This window comes from Serpula lacrymans (assembly GCF_000218685.1).
Source record: "Serpula lacrymans var. lacrymans S7.9 unplaced genomic scaffold SERLAscaffold_5, whole genome shotgun sequence".
In the NCBI taxonomy this organism is placed as follows: domain Eukaryota; kingdom Fungi; phylum Basidiomycota; class Agaricomycetes; order Boletales; family Serpulaceae; genus Serpula; species Serpula lacrymans.
The window spans coordinates 1,486,899-1,503,676 of record NW_006763294.1 but is presented as its reverse complement, the minus strand read 5'-3'; the positions used below and the strand labels follow the sequence as shown (position 1 = coordinate 1,503,676).

At 45.2% G+C, this 16,778-nt stretch overlaps 5 protein-coding genes across 5 annotated transcripts; all 5 read right to left on the bottom strand.

Annotated features, from left to right (window-relative positions):
• Positions 1-14: 14 nt before the first annotated feature.
• SERLADRAFT_414544 (uncharacterized protein) lies at positions 15-4,107 on the bottom strand (the record flags this gene model as incomplete). Its single annotated transcript, XM_007316663.1, has 3 exons — positions 15-3,652; positions 3,757-3,921; positions 3,978-4,107. The coding sequence occupies 3 exons, from the start codon at positions 4,105-4,107 to the stop codon at positions 279-281; spliced, it is 3,669 nt and encodes a 1,222-aa protein (XP_007316725.1).
• A 1,467-nt stretch (positions 4,108-5,574) lies between these two features.
• On the bottom strand, positions 5,575-7,280 carry SERLADRAFT_463732 (uncharacterized protein; the record flags this gene model as incomplete). Its single annotated transcript, XM_007316662.1, has 8 exons — positions 5,575-5,702; positions 5,761-5,916; positions 5,979-6,060; positions 6,107-6,353; positions 6,406-6,577; positions 6,633-6,707; positions 6,766-6,998; positions 7,051-7,280. 8 exons carry the CDS (start codon positions 7,181-7,183, stop codon positions 5,652-5,654), a joined length of 1,149 nt encoding a protein of 382 aa, XP_007316724.1.
• A 152-nt stretch (positions 7,281-7,432) lies between these two features.
• SERLADRAFT_447730 (uncharacterized protein) lies at positions 7,433-10,575 on the bottom strand (the record flags this gene model as incomplete). Its single annotated transcript, XM_007316661.1, has 20 exons — positions 7,433-7,575; positions 7,630-7,796; positions 7,860-7,960; positions 8,017-8,133; positions 8,182-8,308; positions 8,468-8,517; positions 8,571-8,678; positions 8,766-8,866; positions 8,921-8,939; positions 8,994-9,028; positions 9,095-9,110; positions 9,161-9,222; positions 9,288-9,350; positions 9,411-9,464; positions 9,520-9,576; positions 9,636-9,696; positions 9,766-9,785; positions 9,868-9,938; positions 9,989-10,046; positions 10,111-10,575. The coding sequence occupies 19 exons, from the start codon at positions 10,297-10,299 to the stop codon at positions 7,633-7,635; spliced, it is 1,473 nt and encodes a 490-aa protein (XP_007316723.1).
• A 1,710-nt stretch (positions 10,576-12,285) lies between these two features.
• On the bottom strand, positions 12,286-13,147 carry SERLADRAFT_385339 (uncharacterized protein; the record flags this gene model as incomplete). The annotated part of the gene is made up of 3 exons (XM_007316660.1): positions 12,286-12,461; positions 12,524-12,793; positions 12,860-13,147. 2 exons carry the CDS (start codon positions 13,015-13,017, stop codon positions 12,703-12,705), a joined length of 249 nt encoding a protein of 82 aa, XP_007316722.1.
• A 187-nt stretch (positions 13,148-13,334) lies between these two features.
• SERLADRAFT_360767 (uncharacterized protein) lies at positions 13,335-16,273 on the bottom strand (the record flags this gene model as incomplete). The annotated part of the gene is made up of 20 exons (XM_007316659.1): positions 13,335-13,733; positions 13,791-13,891; positions 13,943-14,048; positions 14,108-14,242; positions 14,309-14,361; positions 14,413-14,463; positions 14,519-14,626; positions 14,718-14,818; positions 14,875-14,893; positions 14,950-14,984; positions 15,052-15,067; positions 15,131-15,192; positions 15,250-15,312; positions 15,368-15,421; positions 15,479-15,535; positions 15,604-15,664; positions 15,733-15,752; positions 15,804-15,874; positions 15,931-15,988; positions 16,055-16,273. The coding sequence occupies 20 exons, from the start codon at positions 16,271-16,273 to the stop codon at positions 13,570-13,572; spliced, it is 1,554 nt and encodes a 517-aa protein (XP_007316721.1).
• Between the last annotated feature and the right edge of the window lie 505 nt (positions 16,274-16,778).

Below are 16,778 nucleotides of genomic sequence, written 5' to 3'. Positions count from 1 at the left end.
TATGCTTACTTTGTGAGACTGAGACGTAGTAGTTTTATATCTCTTGCATCCCATTGTTATTATCTCCATTGAAGTAATATCATAGATCGATATCATATGCCTACTCGGTGTGAGTTCTGCCTAGGATCAAATTCCTAGTCTATTGCTAAAGTGACTTCTGACAGTCGAACGTCCCAGTTTCATATATATAGTAGAGCGTTTGAGATCCATCATATCTGTCGGGAAATTGGAGCTAATATCTTCTACATATTTTCCACTATTGTTGTTAATCTAGCAATTTAAGCTCCAATATGGATGAAGACGATCCTTTGGTCTAGCGGAACCTGAAACTTCCGAACGGTTTTTGCAGCCTTGTGCAATGCTAGCGCAGCGTTAGTGCAATCGACATTACTACCTATAAGATGATTATAAAACTCGGACACCACATGGGGCACAGTCTTGTCATCTACTGCCCACATTGTTCCAATAACGCTTCGAAACCCTGAGAACTGCACGCCAGCGGCAAGATGGATAACCTCATCGGGTGTATCCTTGTCACCCACGGCAGTGTGACACGCAGACAAAAATGCGAATTCTGGGTGCTCCAGTTCGGCGTGTATGATATCCAGAAGGCGAAGAGGTTTATCACGAAGAGCAAAATTAGACTCGAAAGGTTGCAACATGTCTTGCTTCCCATGTGATGCGAGATGGATCCACCCATGCTTGCGAAATGCATTCATTACAGCTCCAGCAGTGGCTTCGTCTCCGATTAGCTGTGAGTAGCGCGCTTGCATAGGCGATGATACGACCTTGCGGCGGACAGCTTCGAGCTCAACACTCACTGACTGGAGATCACTCTCGCAGCTAGTCCCGTAGGGGTTTGATTGTCCAACTGCCAAAAAGGCACGTTTCGACTCGGAAACAGTTGACTTGTCCTTCTTCGACCGAATGAGTGCCGATAATGTTGGAGTGTATGAAGAAACGAAGAGGTGAGGCAAATTCTGTTCACCCATACGATATGGTCCTGCTGCATGAAGTGGAAGTGAAGCAAGCTTTGAAGTCGGGCACCACCAGATACGCGAACCTAGTGGGACATCGGCCTCCAAGGCTTTGAGTTTGTTGACGATAGGATACACAATGAGATCCCACAATTGTCGCAACACACGTATGATTTGGTTTTCTCTTATCTTCTCCTCGCCAGCAGCTGTGGACATCTTCAGCGCTGCGCCAAACTCTTGTGACAATTGGGAAACATCTTCGAGAGTGATTTGAACGAGGGGAACAACATGAGGCTTCCCGGAGCCGAGCACGACGATGGCATCGCAACGATACCGGCTAATGTTTACGATAATGATTGGACCTTTGTCAGCTGCCTTTTTTAATTCGTCAAAAGGAGTTGGCATAAGGAAATGAACGTAGCCCTCAAGTTGACGTATCTCTTGAACTGTGTTTTCCCATTGCGCTGATAGCTTTCGATAGCGGCGAGCACCCGCCTCCAGCGATGAACACGATTCGACCAGAGCACCATGTGGGCCTAAGCTGGAGCCCCCCCTTTCTAGTTCTCTGCCAAGCTGCTGAAGCGTAACCGCTAACTGTGCTTCACGACCACCGGTACATTGAAGATCATCTAGAGATGTCCGAAACCTTGACAGTTGCGTCCATAACAAAGCCCTCCCTTGCTCCAGCAATACAACCGCAAGTTCTATCTCATTTGCACGAATTGCACATGAAGCAGAATCAGCAGCGAAAGAACGACGTAAAGACTTGAGTGTCTGGTAACGCGATGTAATCGTGGAGGTCGCTATTACGTGTCGATCAAGGATATTCAATGATGTACTATGTGCCTCTAACGCGGATGGGTGGCCGAGACTTTCCGCTTTCGATATCCAACGCATACAAGAGGTTAGCTGCTTGTGGGAGCCCGCGGAAGGATGAGTTGATGCGGACTTAATGTAGTCAAAGGCTCGTTGTTGATCGGCGAGGTCATGGGTAACTGTATACCGCACAAAATATGCGGCAGAAAATAGCCTGTAGACAAGATACAGCCGCGGGTGCCCCGTCGGTAGACATTTGAAAGCGGAGTGCAAGTGTGAAAAAACGTTGTGAAGATCAATAGCGTTTTGGTGTAACTCGAAGCGAGCAAGAAGTGCATCGACGAGTTGCAGAAGAAATGATGCGCGGAGAGGAAGGCTCAACGATGGATGTCGGAGTGCATCCTCACCATCTTTGATGGCACGAGTGAGATCCCCCTCATCGCGCAGTTTCTTGAAGCGAGTTACGCGTGCACTGCCAAGGTTCAGTAGAGCCTTGGGACGATTGGGATTCTCTGCGAAATAGGACTCAACTACGTATTCATAATACTCTATGGCTCTATCAAGATCTCGAATGTCACCCCGCAGGTCGAATCGAGACTCCAGAGCAGTGGCGAAATTCATCAGTGCCTTGAAACGACTTGGATGTCCTAGCGGGCGAAGTTCCAGCGCATTACTATGGTAGACGATGGCTTGATCCAGATCGTGCACACTCCGGAGGTGCTCGAACCGACTTTGTAGAGCGTTGGCTAAATTCATAAGAGCCCTCGGATGATTTATGTGTCCAGGTGGATATAACTCTACCGAGTTCTCATGATGCTCGATTGCTAAATCCAAATCTTGGAAGTTACCTAGTAACTCAAAACGAGACTGAAACGCAGTTGCAAGACCCGAAAGGGCATTACATCTGTTAGGGTGTCCCCGAGGGCGGAGCTTTACTGCAGTTGAGTAGTACTCGATGGCTTGATTTACGATTTGCTGGTCGCCTTGCTTTCCAGAACGAATCAAAAGTGCGTTACCTGTGCTCATAAGCACATTGGAGAGACTATGGTGTCCGGGAGGATACAATAGTGCTGCTCTCTTCAGGTGATCAATGGCCTGATCCACATCTTGTATACCACCGCGCTTCTTGTAGCGAGCGACTAGAGCTCCAGAGACGTTCAGCAGCGCACTAGGGAGATTGGGATGTTCTGACGGGAGTAGATCCAGAATACTGTTGAGGTGCAAAATAGCAAAATCTACGTCTCGCATATCTCCTGCCACTTCAAATCGACTCAAAAGAGAATTGGAAAAGGCCATGAGAGCAGCAGGGTGACGATTATGTCCCGGTACACACAATTTGAGTGCGTTATCATAGTGCTCGATAGCTTGATCCAAATCTGATTTGTTAGAGCTTCGTTTGAAGCGTGTGCTAAGAGCCGTTGCAAGATCCAGCAGCGAATCCACATGACCACGATGCCCAAGAGGACGAATCTTTAGAACACCTTCATAATACTCGATGGCCAAATTGAGATCTGGTAGACTGCCTCGTACGTCGAAACGAGTCTGAAGGGCAATGGCGAGGTTTACTAGCACCAGTGAGTACCTGCAATGTTCTGGAGAATTTTTTTCGAGGAAAAGCTTGTAGTGTACGATAGCTTCGTTGAGATCTTTTATATCAATTTGTCGTGTAAAGCGATGGTGGAGAGCTATCGCGAGGTTCCCCAGGACCCTATCGTAATGGTGATGTCTAGGGCAAGAATCCAGAGCTTGGCGTCCATAATTGATAGATTTGTCGAGATCCTCGAGGCCATTTGTTTTCTCAAAGCGAGTCCAGGAATCCTCAGCCAGTGTCACGCGTGACAATGACTTGTCTGAGCTCCCTAAAAGTGCATGTCAAAGGCAAACAACACAAGGCATGAAAAGATTTATCCCCACCACCGTTACTAACGTTGAAGGTGCTATTAGACTGAATGTAGATACAGACTGATCAGCCAAGTAGCCAGAATCGTGATACCACTGTTTACCTCGGATATTCCTTCCTCCTTGCTTGGATGAGCCATCGACTTCTTTTCATTTACACGCAACACTTTGAGCATTAGTTCTCCTTGTTGTAAAGACTGGCCTGGCGACTGGATCTGAAGCGATATTTCTGTAATATAGTGTCAGGCTATAGGTGAACAATTTTTCTAAATTCCCTTGACAAACCTGGGTCGCTCTCATTACCCCTAGCCAATAAGTCACCAAACAAGATTTGTACTTCACCGATTGTCGTGCCTGACACTTTGGCAGACGAAGCAGCGCTATCAGATATGGTACACAGGCGAAAGTACACCATTGACGATTCGCTGGTCTCGCTAATCAAAGCCCTGATAGTTAGATATTATCCCTAATGTGCAGATATCTGAATCTTACTAGACAAACGTCTCACCCCACGTTATCTCCAAGTTACCTGACCATATAGTTCGGGTCGTCTGACGTAGTTCATATCCCTCCACTTCGACAGCAAGGTAGGTTGTGTAGGAAGAGCGGGGGTTATCGTTTGAGGCCGATGAACGTATTAGTTTGGCGCCAACCACTGAAAGAGATCATTGATATCAATGACTTCGAAACAACGTTGAAGGAGGTCGTTTGAAATAGAGTGATACCTTCGATTTTGAGAGTAAGGTCCATAGACTTGTATTTGGAAACGAGAAAGTTGATTCACAAAAGCTTTTCCTGGATCTTGAGGAGTAATAAAAGATGTCGTGACGGCGCCAAACTAGAGCATGAATGTGTGATAACATATTGACGCTCGTGCACACTGCCGATTGTTAAATTAGGACTTTTTGTTATGCACTGCAAAGTGAGCCAATAATCGAAGTTTGGGATTGATATCAGTCGAGGAGTATCGACTTTCATATCAAAAAATTGGTCGGCTAATGGAGACTAGTCGATGTTGAGAACGCGAGTGACTTGAAAATTAAGGCTGAGCGTGCACCATATATGTGAGCCGATATAGTTGACTGAAAGGATCCTGCTCCGGAGACATCGTGGTAGGAGATATATATCAAAGTCCGAGGTTGAGTTGTTATTCAAGCTTCAAGCTGGTTCAATGGCCAACTTGAAGCGCTTGCCAGTGGCCCACATCTATAATCACCCTTGTCAATGTCATATGAACATGCTACTCTAATGGTGAACGATAGCTTCAGTCATCTCGTCCTACTGGCTCATCATGTGCTACTGATCTTTGTTTGATTCAAGTCCCCTTCGTCGCCAGGTTTCGATGTCCTGCAGTTTCGGCGTTCCTGGGCTTATCCGCAATAGCTTCTTTCCACTCCCTGTTTGAATATATCAGAGACAAGCAGAGACGCCTTGACCTACATACTTCTGAGCTATGCATCATTATCCTGCCCGCATCGCGTGGCAATGGAAACATAGTTTTCATTATTATTTTATAAAATAGCGGACAAGGAAATCGCGCATCTTGTCAAGTAAAAACAAGGCGTGCTTGCTTCTGTTGCATAGTATGAGAAGAGCATCTCATACTATTATGGAATTGAAAGCAGGCTCAACACATTATGCATGACTGCAGAAGTTAAATGTGTCATCTGACGGGACCGAATGATGGTCTCGAGCGCCAGGTGACGATCATCGTGGACATGTCAATAATGACTGGGAGATGAACGTCAAGTAGATAGCGGCATAAATGATACAATTGTTTTTTGCTCGATGATACGCCCTAGCAGGGATGTGAATTTGTATCCAGAGGGCACCTTATACGAGCATATCATATTGACAATAATCAATCAAAGAAAACGGACACGGAATCTGCGAAAAGACAATAATATAAGTTGTGCTCAAGGCAATAATGATACAGATGTCTGAATGATAGCCTACATCTCACACCCCCTCGCCTTCATCCAACTCACCAACCAGCAACTCCACTTTGCTCTGAAAGGTGTGAAGTAAATATTTATATGGTATGAACACGGAAACACGAAAAACTGACACGATAGGTAGTAGTCCTGCCTTCTAGGACTCTTTGAAGAACCCTCAGTTGCCACTTTAGCCGCTTGCTTAGAGATTTATGAATGGCACTTTTGTGGCTTTCAAGGCGTTCAACGAATGCTTTGTATATCCGATCATCGCGAGCAAAATAGTATGACTGAGTGAAGGATAGTTAGTAACCGGTCGATCAATGCCCCATCGGTCTGGGTGTTGACTTACAGGTATCGATTCGCCTTCTATGCTTTGGAGAGCCATCGACCACGCGCCCAACATCAACAGATCAGCAGTGGCGTTTGCAACACTGGGAAAAAGTTAGTAGCCAAAAGATAAAATGGCATCTGACCTACTAGTCTTCGAGGGCTGCAATCGCATCTGCTTTCCCCAGCTCCTTAGTAGCAAATTTGCGAACAGCTAATTCCGCAGTACTAACGGGCTTTCCGGCAGTGCCCGCACGTAAAGCAAGACTGACACTTGAAGATTGAGCCCACACCCATTTATCACCTTCGCTCATGATTAATGTCTGCAAAAAGGATGCCGCGAGATCACTCTGGGATTTCTGAAGACCGTAGTCGATAGCTAGCTTGAGGTTGGTACCTATTCGGCACATAAGTGCATAGAAGTAGTTATGATCCTGATGTGAACGCACGAAGGGCCTTCAAGATAGCTTTTGTTCGGGGTAGCGGTATTTCGCTATCTTCCAAATGGTTTATCCAACGTGAAAAGGCTCCTAACAATATGATAGCCACATCGCGATGTGACTGCCCTATTCGCATGGCATGAAGTAGAGGAGTTGCGTCTCCAGTTTTCCTAACCAATAGCTACAAGAGCATTGAACGACTTCGCCACATAGGGACTGAAAATATTTAGGCAGACCTGAAATGCTCGATCTCGAACCTCCATCAGAAACATGATGTCCTTCTGCTCCACAGCTCGAAAAATCTCGAAAGGCTACATGAAATGATTTAATGACAGTCTTTCTTTAATACTATATCATAGAGGAACTAACCTGAGGTTCTTTCCATGCCCCCTGTGGTTTGGCGGATTTGAAGGGAAAGTTGAAGCGAAAAGTGGACTGTGTGGGAGAAGCGGAGGGCGGAGAAGAGGCTGAATCGTTCTGCTTAGGACTAGGAGGAGTGACTTCATCCTCTGCTGTGGGGCTTTGAGGAGGAGTTGGGCTCCGCCGCAGTTGCCTTAACACCGCTTTGGGAGCATCTTGCTGGGCCTCACGTTCCAGAAATCCTTTGGGATGCGGTATTGGTTGTTGTATAGCTGAGATGAACTGGGAACAGACCAGTAGAAGGTAATCGAGAGGGTAGGCATGGTCCAGTCAAATCACGCTGTCGTGGTACTGGCGTTTGTATAACAACCTGAGAGTCGAGTTGACCGGCAAGACTCAGGATGATGGGAGCATTGTTGAGCTTCATTACGTTTAATCGTGGTCATGTAAGTATGCAGTATTCTTCAGACGAAGCTAGAGAATCGTAACATGGCTATGCAGCTATTCGTTGTAGTGTCGAGTGTGAATCTTGTTTGCTGTGTTGACGCAGTGGCTGTGTTCAGGCCTTCTGGGAGCGACTTCCGAATTCTTCCGGTGAGTGACTTGCATAGTGCGTAGATTTATTTCTGCGGTACCACTTCGCATCCCCCTGCGTCGTGATTTCATGCCATTCGATGTTGTCCTTCAGTCGTAATTGTGATGGTCATAATTCACATTGACAGTTTATGATCAAAATGGCTTAAATCTAGTTGCTATGGCACGCATTCAAGCCATCATACTGACTTCATCTTCATCGAGTCTATCGGTCATGCCAATATCCTATCATTACATATATGATACGGGTCTGTGGTCGTTCCATCATGATGAACTCACTGCTCAATACAAATACCGGAATCCTCGTCTCCGCCGCACAGCTTCGCCAAATGTGATACCTTCCAACCTCGCTGCTTCTTCGATGCGCTCACGTCCTGGTCCTTCCATATGCTCTAACTCATCTTTTTCTATCTGTTTGTTTTCTCGAATCAGCATGCAGCGAATAACTGTTACGCAAAAGTTAGCGGCCCTCATTTCCCCAGAAACGAAGTTAGAACTCTTTCACTCACCGAAATTCAGACAAGAGGCAAATGCCAAGCCCGACAACGCAATAATCATTGAAGGGTGGTATTCAGGACTCCAATTAGACTTCCATATATATGACCCCATCCTGTTCGACGATGGCTCCTTAGGATGGTGAGTACTAAGGATTCAGCTAGGACTCACAAGTTCCCTAGATTTCCAAACCCATTTACAAGACCCATCGCTGCCGACCTTTTAGCTGGAGGTCTGGGCACTGCATTTGACACCCAAACCAAAGTCATTGAATAACCTGATGTAGACCTCTTAGATCGCATGAAATGTGAATGTAACCATAACGAACCACAATACCCGATAGTCATGAGGAACAAGGAGAAGTACCTCCCACCAATGGACATGGTGCACAATGAGATGATGTACCCAAGTATGACAGCCCACCACCACGATGTAATATGGAAGAAACGCTCCCCAGTTCTATCTTTATGAACATAATGTCAAATAGTGAAAAAGGCCTGTACCAAAAATCTCACCTGCATTCCATGCGTTCACTAGGCAACAAATAGTAGCAAAAATCCATGGCGGGCTAAATGAGATGACATTACTTCATTGTGCCATACATGAAAGCTATATCACCTACGAGCCATAAGAAGAGTAATCGTTGTATTGAAACCCAAGGTTGCTGTTAACCTAATTGCCATTGTCAGCATAGGCATTGTACACACAAAAGGAGAGGCATTCACGTCGGGAAAAAGTTTATATAACTGAGTCCCAGCAACTGTGAGCATCCCATAAGCATGAAGACGAGAACTTTGGGATCCTTGATTGCCATGATGAAACCGGCGAATACCCTTTAGTGTATGGAAGCCCGGTGATTAAGGTGGAACAAAAAATCATCAGTCGAGTGCTAAGTCACGGAAAAGGCGAACATCACGTACGATTCATTAGCGGAGTCATGGTCAGCTTCTCCAGCATCTTCTGCGAGACGTACTTGCGCAAGACGGCGTTCCGCTGGTGATAACCAACGTGTATTGTGAGGCTTTTAGATACACGTTTGTCAATGTTACCCCTATAGCAAAGATAAGAAACAAACATAATCCGGTAGAAGCCACCTATAAAAGGGTATTGGTCCCAAGAAGGCGCGATGTAGAAGAGTCTATGCTCACATGGTCAGGAAGCCTACGAACATGGTAATAGCACCCTATTCGGAAGCGATAAGTGAAGGGGTTTTTTTTTACCAAGACACTATAGAAACCAGGTTACTCACCTCGATGTAAAAGAGCCTGGTGGTATTGTCAGTTTAGGCAGGTAAATGAAATGCGAAATCGCTGACCATCTCCATGCAGCTATGCCCATGGCGCCTTGCATGTTTCCGAGAATACCTGCAGCTATCAACTGTTGCGAAACCCAACAATGTATGGTCAGACAAGGTATATACTACGAAAGGATGGAGTACTCGCACTGCCAAAAGCATTTGAAACCATCAATCCGGCATAAAGGATCGCAGAGCGGAATGCAAGCTCCTGGAAAAGAATAAGCCTTAGAAAACTAATTCCGTGCGATAGGCGTTTAAGATGCCTCGCCTTTCTCGTGTACCAGCTAGATAGAAGATACATACAGCCGGGATAAAAAGCAGCCTGGATATGGTAAGTCCCTTTATAACTCTAATGAAAGAAGTCAAACGGAATATACCTCTGGTAAGCCGATGAAGACACGACACGCCATAATGCCCGCAAAATTTTTGGTGATCTAGATACTTCGAAGTAAGTAGTGACCTCTGGTGCGAACGAATATGAGTACAAACTAACCCCTGTCATTGCGCTGGTCAATCCCCACAGTACAACACAGGTGCCAATGTATAGAGTAGGCCTGAAAAGATGACATCGTATTCACATTAGAAGCTGTAGTGTAGTGTGCATATCAACGGTAACAACTGACCTGGTAACGCGATTCAAGATCTAGAAATGGGGCGTAATGAAGTAAATATATATATATATATTTGTGAGATGGCATTACGTGTTACATGACACTGTTACTTACTATGTTTGAGGGTATCTGGGCCGGACAATAGGATGCGTAGAGAATTGCGACGACAGTGTCATACTGAACATCTGAGGGCTTCAATTAGCGAGGAGCGTAGACATAGGAAGAACTAACCCACCTGTCAAACCTAAGTCCGCCTCTAATCCTTTCAACCTCGCGGAAGTAACAGCAACACGCTTTGCAAATGAATTAAAGCAGTGGTCAGTTGTTTAGTCGCTTATCATATGTCAACATACGCACGTCAATATAATTCATGAGATATATCACAACGATAGTTGGCATCAATCGCATATCGAGTTTCCTCAAGAGCTTCCTTTCTCCTGCAGCTCTATGTTCGGCGGTCAACAGCTCGAAATCGTCACCGTCCTGTATCGCGGGTTCGGCATTATCGTTGAAGGATTCTTGCTTTTTTTCTTCATCGACGGACATTTGGAAATTACTCGCCAATAGGTATGAGTGGTTTCGATGTACACAGCAGGCTCACAATTTTCTAGCGTGCATCCTTTATAGGGGAGGGGGTTCCAAGTATAAAGATTACACGGAGATTATGAAATAGGTCCCATGACCCTTTTTTTGACAGGATTGGTAGCTTCCTGTAAGATATTACAGCTACCACCTGTCATGCGTGGCGAATCCATAGAGTTTTAACGTACAGGCTGTCACGAGATATGGCTACAGGTTTGGGAAGCAAGTCGGTACGGCGTTCACTGGAGCTTCAGTAGTTATAAATAGTGACGAGGAGCCGGTCTCCGTTACCTAGCGCTGAGCCAAGTGGATAACTGGATGAACTTGATTGTCCAAATCGAGTAAGGATATAATCTCGGTTTTTATATTGGAAGGCGGCCTCTGAGCGGTGGCCCGGCGGCTCGCAACGGCTCGAAAGCGATTTGGCTGCTGGAGATCGAGGACATTAACTCAGCCGAGGAAACCGGCGAGAATTCATAGGTACCGCCCGCGAGTGTCTCGTAGATAAAGCTAGGCAAAGCACGAAAATTGCTGATGGTGTTTCAGACACATATGTAGCTACATAGCTACATGGGTGCGTTTTGATTCAATTACCTAGATAAAACAGCGAAGTGCCAGTGAGCTTGAGGGAAGCGTTTAATAGCAAGCTTACATGCTTACTAGTCCACGGTTGCTTCTTAAAGTTCTGCAGCGCCTCTTTAAGTTTTCAGCAATAATGGCGTGAAGTCCACCTGTTAGATGCGGCTCGTCATGCCATATACTTCCTCCTGCCTCAGTTACATCGCCTTTAGGAACGTCATATGCATGAGAGTCGTCAAGGATAGTGGAAACAATGGAATACACCAGGAAGACAAAGACGGAGGCCTTACTGCTCTCGTGAGCGTAAATTTCCGCATGGGATTTCAGCAACTTGTTCCAAATTCGGTATTTTTCGGAGACGTCGTCAGACAATTCGATCACTATTAAGAGGCAGTGTCAGATACGAGATGGCAATGAAATCCTGAACAAAGAAACCACCTGCCGGACAGCGATCTTTTGGAGGCACATCAAAATGCAAGAAGTTACGTGCACCAGCTTTAGCGTAGAGATCGTCAAGGCCGTCATCAAAAAGCTTCTCTACAATTTCCTCTTACCCGCAATCATTCGTCCACGGAGCTGTGCCAACGCAAACAATGGACACTCTAGTTTGCATATACATCGATGACTGTACCGTACTGTCTTTTGAGGGATTTAGTGAAGGTTTAGATGACGGTGTACGTCTCCCAGGACACTGAGGGAATTGGGACATTTGATCGCAAATATCATCTTCTACTGTGTTGCCAGGAGAGTGGCATAATTTTGCTTGCATTCGCGGAGAGCTATGATTCCTTTTACCGTTCGCGAGATGAATGAAATGGCCCAACTAAACGAAATTATTAAATATAACACACTCAGAGTGTGGAAATTAAGTACCCAGGTAGTGCACTCACGAAACTGGGTCGTTGAATCGCCACTGTGAACCTTGGAAGTCGTCTTAACGGGTGATTCGACGAAGAGAGAATGAAAAGTGGTTTACAAGACAACGAGGTCAGTTATGCTTTCTAGGCTCAATCAATGGCTACTAACGAAAGTAAAGCCAAGAGAAATGCTCCCTACGAGGATACGCTTTGTTGCCTGACTGTCCGTAGGAGTTACACTGACCAGAGTCATCATTTGGGCCGAGTCTTCAAGTTGAGAACAGGAATTGGATTTCCCTGGTCGCATAAGAAAACATTGTTATCAGAAATTAGAATAAAAGAGAGAAAGCACAAATGCGGAGCGATGAGGCTACTAGGTCACTGTAACAGTCGTTGGGCAGGCGAATATTCATTGTGTTTACGGACGTTTCCGATTGTTTGCCATATTCAGTAACTGAGTAAGTACCGAGGAGAGTGGCGTTGACTAACCGTGACGCCTTCAAGGTGGTCCAGTCTTGGCATGACCATGCTTGACCATCATGATCGAGTTTCAGTACTTGAAGTACTTCAGGACCGATGGCCTACTCGCGAATGATTCTCTTCACGTTTTCAATTGAGGGTCTACATTTAATCATCTCTTCAATTTTGATGGACGTGATATACCAAGACTGGTAACCAGATCCATCCTCTGTGAGTTCTTCGAACTTGAAAGCTCCATTACCATTCCCAACTTCAGATATGCTGTTCTCTAGAACACGGTCACCTTCTTTGACAACAAGGTAAAAGGCCACATGACCGCAACTCCGTAAGGACAACGATACCGAGAAACGGGGAAAGGTGCGTGTACCATTTCTGAAACTGTATAGAAAACGTTAGGCGAGAAAAAGAAGCGTCATGTTAAGGCTAACGAATTGCGTACTTATTGCGGATTCTAAAGGCTGTATCGGTTAAACACTGCATCACGCATGTGCAGCTCGAATGATAAATATCCAGACGATTTACTGCATGATTGCTGCACAGCTGTGAGTTCACATCGAATAGCTGAACAGGTCCTCCTTTAACCTCGGAAATTTTTTTTCCCTATTTAGTCGAAATTGGTTGACTCGTACCTCGTCTGGCTTTCTCCCGCTGTGCTGTCGTTCTGTTTTGAGTTGAGTCGTTGCTTCTTGGGTTGAGGATTGTTTATGGCGAGTGGCGTGGCTGCTCCACAGTTGTAATCATGATGCTGGCCTGGGATGGGGCGCATGTCTACGATGCCGGATACCGACTAGTCTGGAGTGCTGACAGAGCTATTGGACAAACATGATGCATGGAGTTACATGTTATTCGAATCCTTTGCATCTAAGCCCGAGGTCTTGTTGCAATGCCCAGCTACGCTGAATGTCTCGAACGCCAGATTTTTCGAACCGTTATTTCCAAAGAGGGTCTGTGCACCAAAACAAGAGGCAGATGTTAAAGGGATCAACATGACTACGTCATGAGTTTCTCAGCAAGTTCCAGGAACAAGTGAAGAACGCAGACGTGCGAGGCTCAGAGCTAACTTAAAATGCACTCACCATTTGCTATACAATCTGCTAAGTCTTTTAATCTATTGTAAATTGACAAGGCTGAGCTCCACGATTTCTCCTATGAATAATCGATAAACACGCGACTACTGAGGTACTTCAGCTGGTCACATCTGCACGAAATTTCTATCAAGGGCTCGAAGTGTTCCACCCCTTACGAAAGCACTCGTCAAAGGGGCATTCCTATACTATCGATACAGCCTGAGTTGCACAAGGTCCATCCTCTAGTGCCATTAATACAAATAACGGAATCCCTTTCTCCGTCGCATAGCCTCATCGAAAGTTATGCCTTCCAGTCTTGCAGCCTCTTCTATACGTTCACGATGTGCTCCCTGCATAAGTTTGAGTTCTTCCGCTTCCAACTTCTTATTTTCGCGTACTAAAATGCATCGAATAACTAGTAGACGAATGTATTATGATAAGGTTATGAACAAAGATAATAATGAGAACTTACCGAAACTTAAGATACTAGCGAAAGCTAGTGCACAAAGTGCAATGATCATGGACTGATGGTAGTCCGGACTCCAATTTGCCTTCCATATATAGGAACCCATACTGTTTTGACTTCAGCGCCTCGTACACGTATGTAAGAAATATGAGACCCACAGATTACCAATGTTGCCAAAGCCGTTAACAAGACCCATGGCGACAGAACGTTTTGCTGGGGGTCGTGGTATAGCATTTGAGACCCATACCAACGTCAATGTGAATCCTAAAAAGGGCAAATACTAAGAAGTCAAGAAGACTCTTCGTCCCAAGAAGAGAATTTACCACAGTATCCGGTCGTCATCAGGAATAAGGAGAAATATCTCCCTCCAGTAGCCATGGTGGAGAGCGAGATTATGTATCCAATCATGACAACCCACCACCAGGCGGTAATATGGAAGAATCGTTCACCAGTTCTGTCTAAGAATCATAAAGAGTAGAACAGTGAGAAAAGGAGGTGCAATGCGGCGGGAAGTCCCAGCATACCAGCATTCCAGGCCCCAATCAGTGTACAGATTGTTGCGAAGACCCACGGCGGTCTGGTGGATTCATCAGCTTAGGTAAAAACTACAAATGTTCAAGATACTCACGCAGACATCAAGAGGGTTATGGTAGTAGAATAACCCAAAGTTCCTGTCAGTCTAGACATTCATCAATTATCATGGACACAAAAAAAAAAAGGTTTTAGAAACGCACGTAGGGAAGAAGTTGATGAAGCTCAACCCTAAAAGTTGCGAGCACGTCATGAGCATGAAGATCCAGACTTTAATGTCTTTGATAGCCATTATGAATCCATCAAACACGCTTTATCGGACAGACATATATATTAATTGACAGGTTTTGATGATTATCAAATGTTAACTCGGGAAACATCTCCAAAATAATATCAACGTACGATGCATCAGCAGAATCTGTATCTGCTTCACCAGCATCTTCTGCGAGGCGGACTTGTGCAAGACGACGTTCGGCGGGTGACAGCCACCGTGTATTGGTGGGCTATATAATGCGTCATGGTAAGGACTTTAAAGCAGACCGAAAGATGTTGCACTGACATAATCAGGCAGTAGCCACCTAAAAAAAATAGCTTTCAGCTAACAGAATTACATATGACGATATAGATCACATACATGACTTGGAATCCGATGAACATGGTTATGGCACCCTAAAAGTGATAAATGAAATGAAATGAATTCCCGATAGTCAGTTTTAGGTTTGGCAGCACGGCGTACTTCGATGTAGAATAGCCTTAATGGTTGATTCTGTCAGAATTTATTTCCCTCCAGAAGGCGAGAAAATAACGCTGCTTACCATCTCCAAGCAGCGATACCTAATTTCCCCTGCATATTGCTCAAAATTCCTGCTGCAATGAGCTTCGCCGATACAGTATAAGCCATAAGATCCAAGAATGTAGAAGTTGATAAACTCACACTACCGAACGCATTGGATATCAGTAAGCCTCCATAGAGGATGGCAGAGCGGAATGCAAGTTCCTTATTGTAGAATTTAGATAAGCTAGACGCCTGAGTAATCAAACAGCCACGTTACCTTCCTCGTATACCATCGTGATAGAAGATACATGGCACCGGGATAGAATGCAGCCTAATAGCAAGTCCGGCAATTCGGTAAGCAAGTACCGAAGCGAATTGTGGACTATACCTCCGGCAAACCGATGAAAACACGACAAGCCATGATTCCTGCAAAATTTTTGGTAACCTAATGTGCAATACCTATGTTAGCAACACGAACTAGAAAGAAAAAGATGAACGAAGTAGTGTACTGACTCCAGTCATGGCACTTGTCAAGCCCCACAAAACGACACAGGTTCCGATGTAGAGCGTGGGCCTAAAGAAATCAAGGGAATTAGTAAAGGTCAGTGCCCGTAATATTGAACTTTTTGATGGGCATTATACCTGGTAACTAGATTCAAGATCTTGAGGAGCATAGTTAGACACTTTTAGCTGGGGAAGAAAGATACACATACCATGTTGGAAGGTACTTGTGCTGGACAATAAGAAGCATAAAGTATCGCCACGACAGTATCATATTGAACATCTGTTTCCCGCAATACATGATGAGAATTGATGGAGAGTAAGGGTTCTAGGACAAACCCGTTATTCCCAAATCTGTTTCTAGTCCCTGAAGTCTAGCGGAAGTCACTGCGACACGCTGAAGCGAATAGTAAACGAAGCATTCAGTGTCGTTGCGAGAAACAGCGAGTAAAGGGACGCGCACATCAATGTAGTTCATAAGGAAAATAATAACAATAGTTGGCAGCAATCGAAGGTCCAATTTCCGAACTAGACTTCTCTCGCCTGCCGCTCTGTTCTCTGCAGTCAGTAATTGGAAATCATCCCCTTCTTCTTCTTTCACAACAGGATTGGTATCTTCATCGTAAGATTCTCGTTTCTTCTCGCCATCGACTGATGCTGGCGAGAGTGGTGAACTAGACATGACAGAGTGAGGGCTCAAGAGTCTCTAGCGCTAAAACCAGATGTCGTTCATGGGATTATAAGACTTCTAGAAAGTTGTGAGATCAAGGAACCTGTAGTGTATGTAACTCATGACCAAATCGCACCGGCTGAAGAGACCGTAGACAGATGGGCCCCTTTAGAGGACGGAGAAGTTTCTCTGTGTGACAAGTCCTCTCAAATTGGAAGAAAGTGTCATTGGATGTGAACAGATCCCATCTGGGAGCTCAAGTGATGTGTTTTTGCTAGAAGAAATACGGCGCTTTTTTACTATAAATACGAATTGTTGGAATCGGAGGCCCGTTAGGCGTTACATGAAGGCAGCTGGGTGAAGTGTTTGAACGATGGAATGGGCGGAGCCAGAATGCGCTTGCAAGGAATACGTTCGCTGACTTTTAATCTTATGGCATACCCCACGTTCCTGACGCGGCAAAGTCGTAATTGGCTGATACCCCAGACCACATGGCCTTGCTCTTTCATAACGCTAG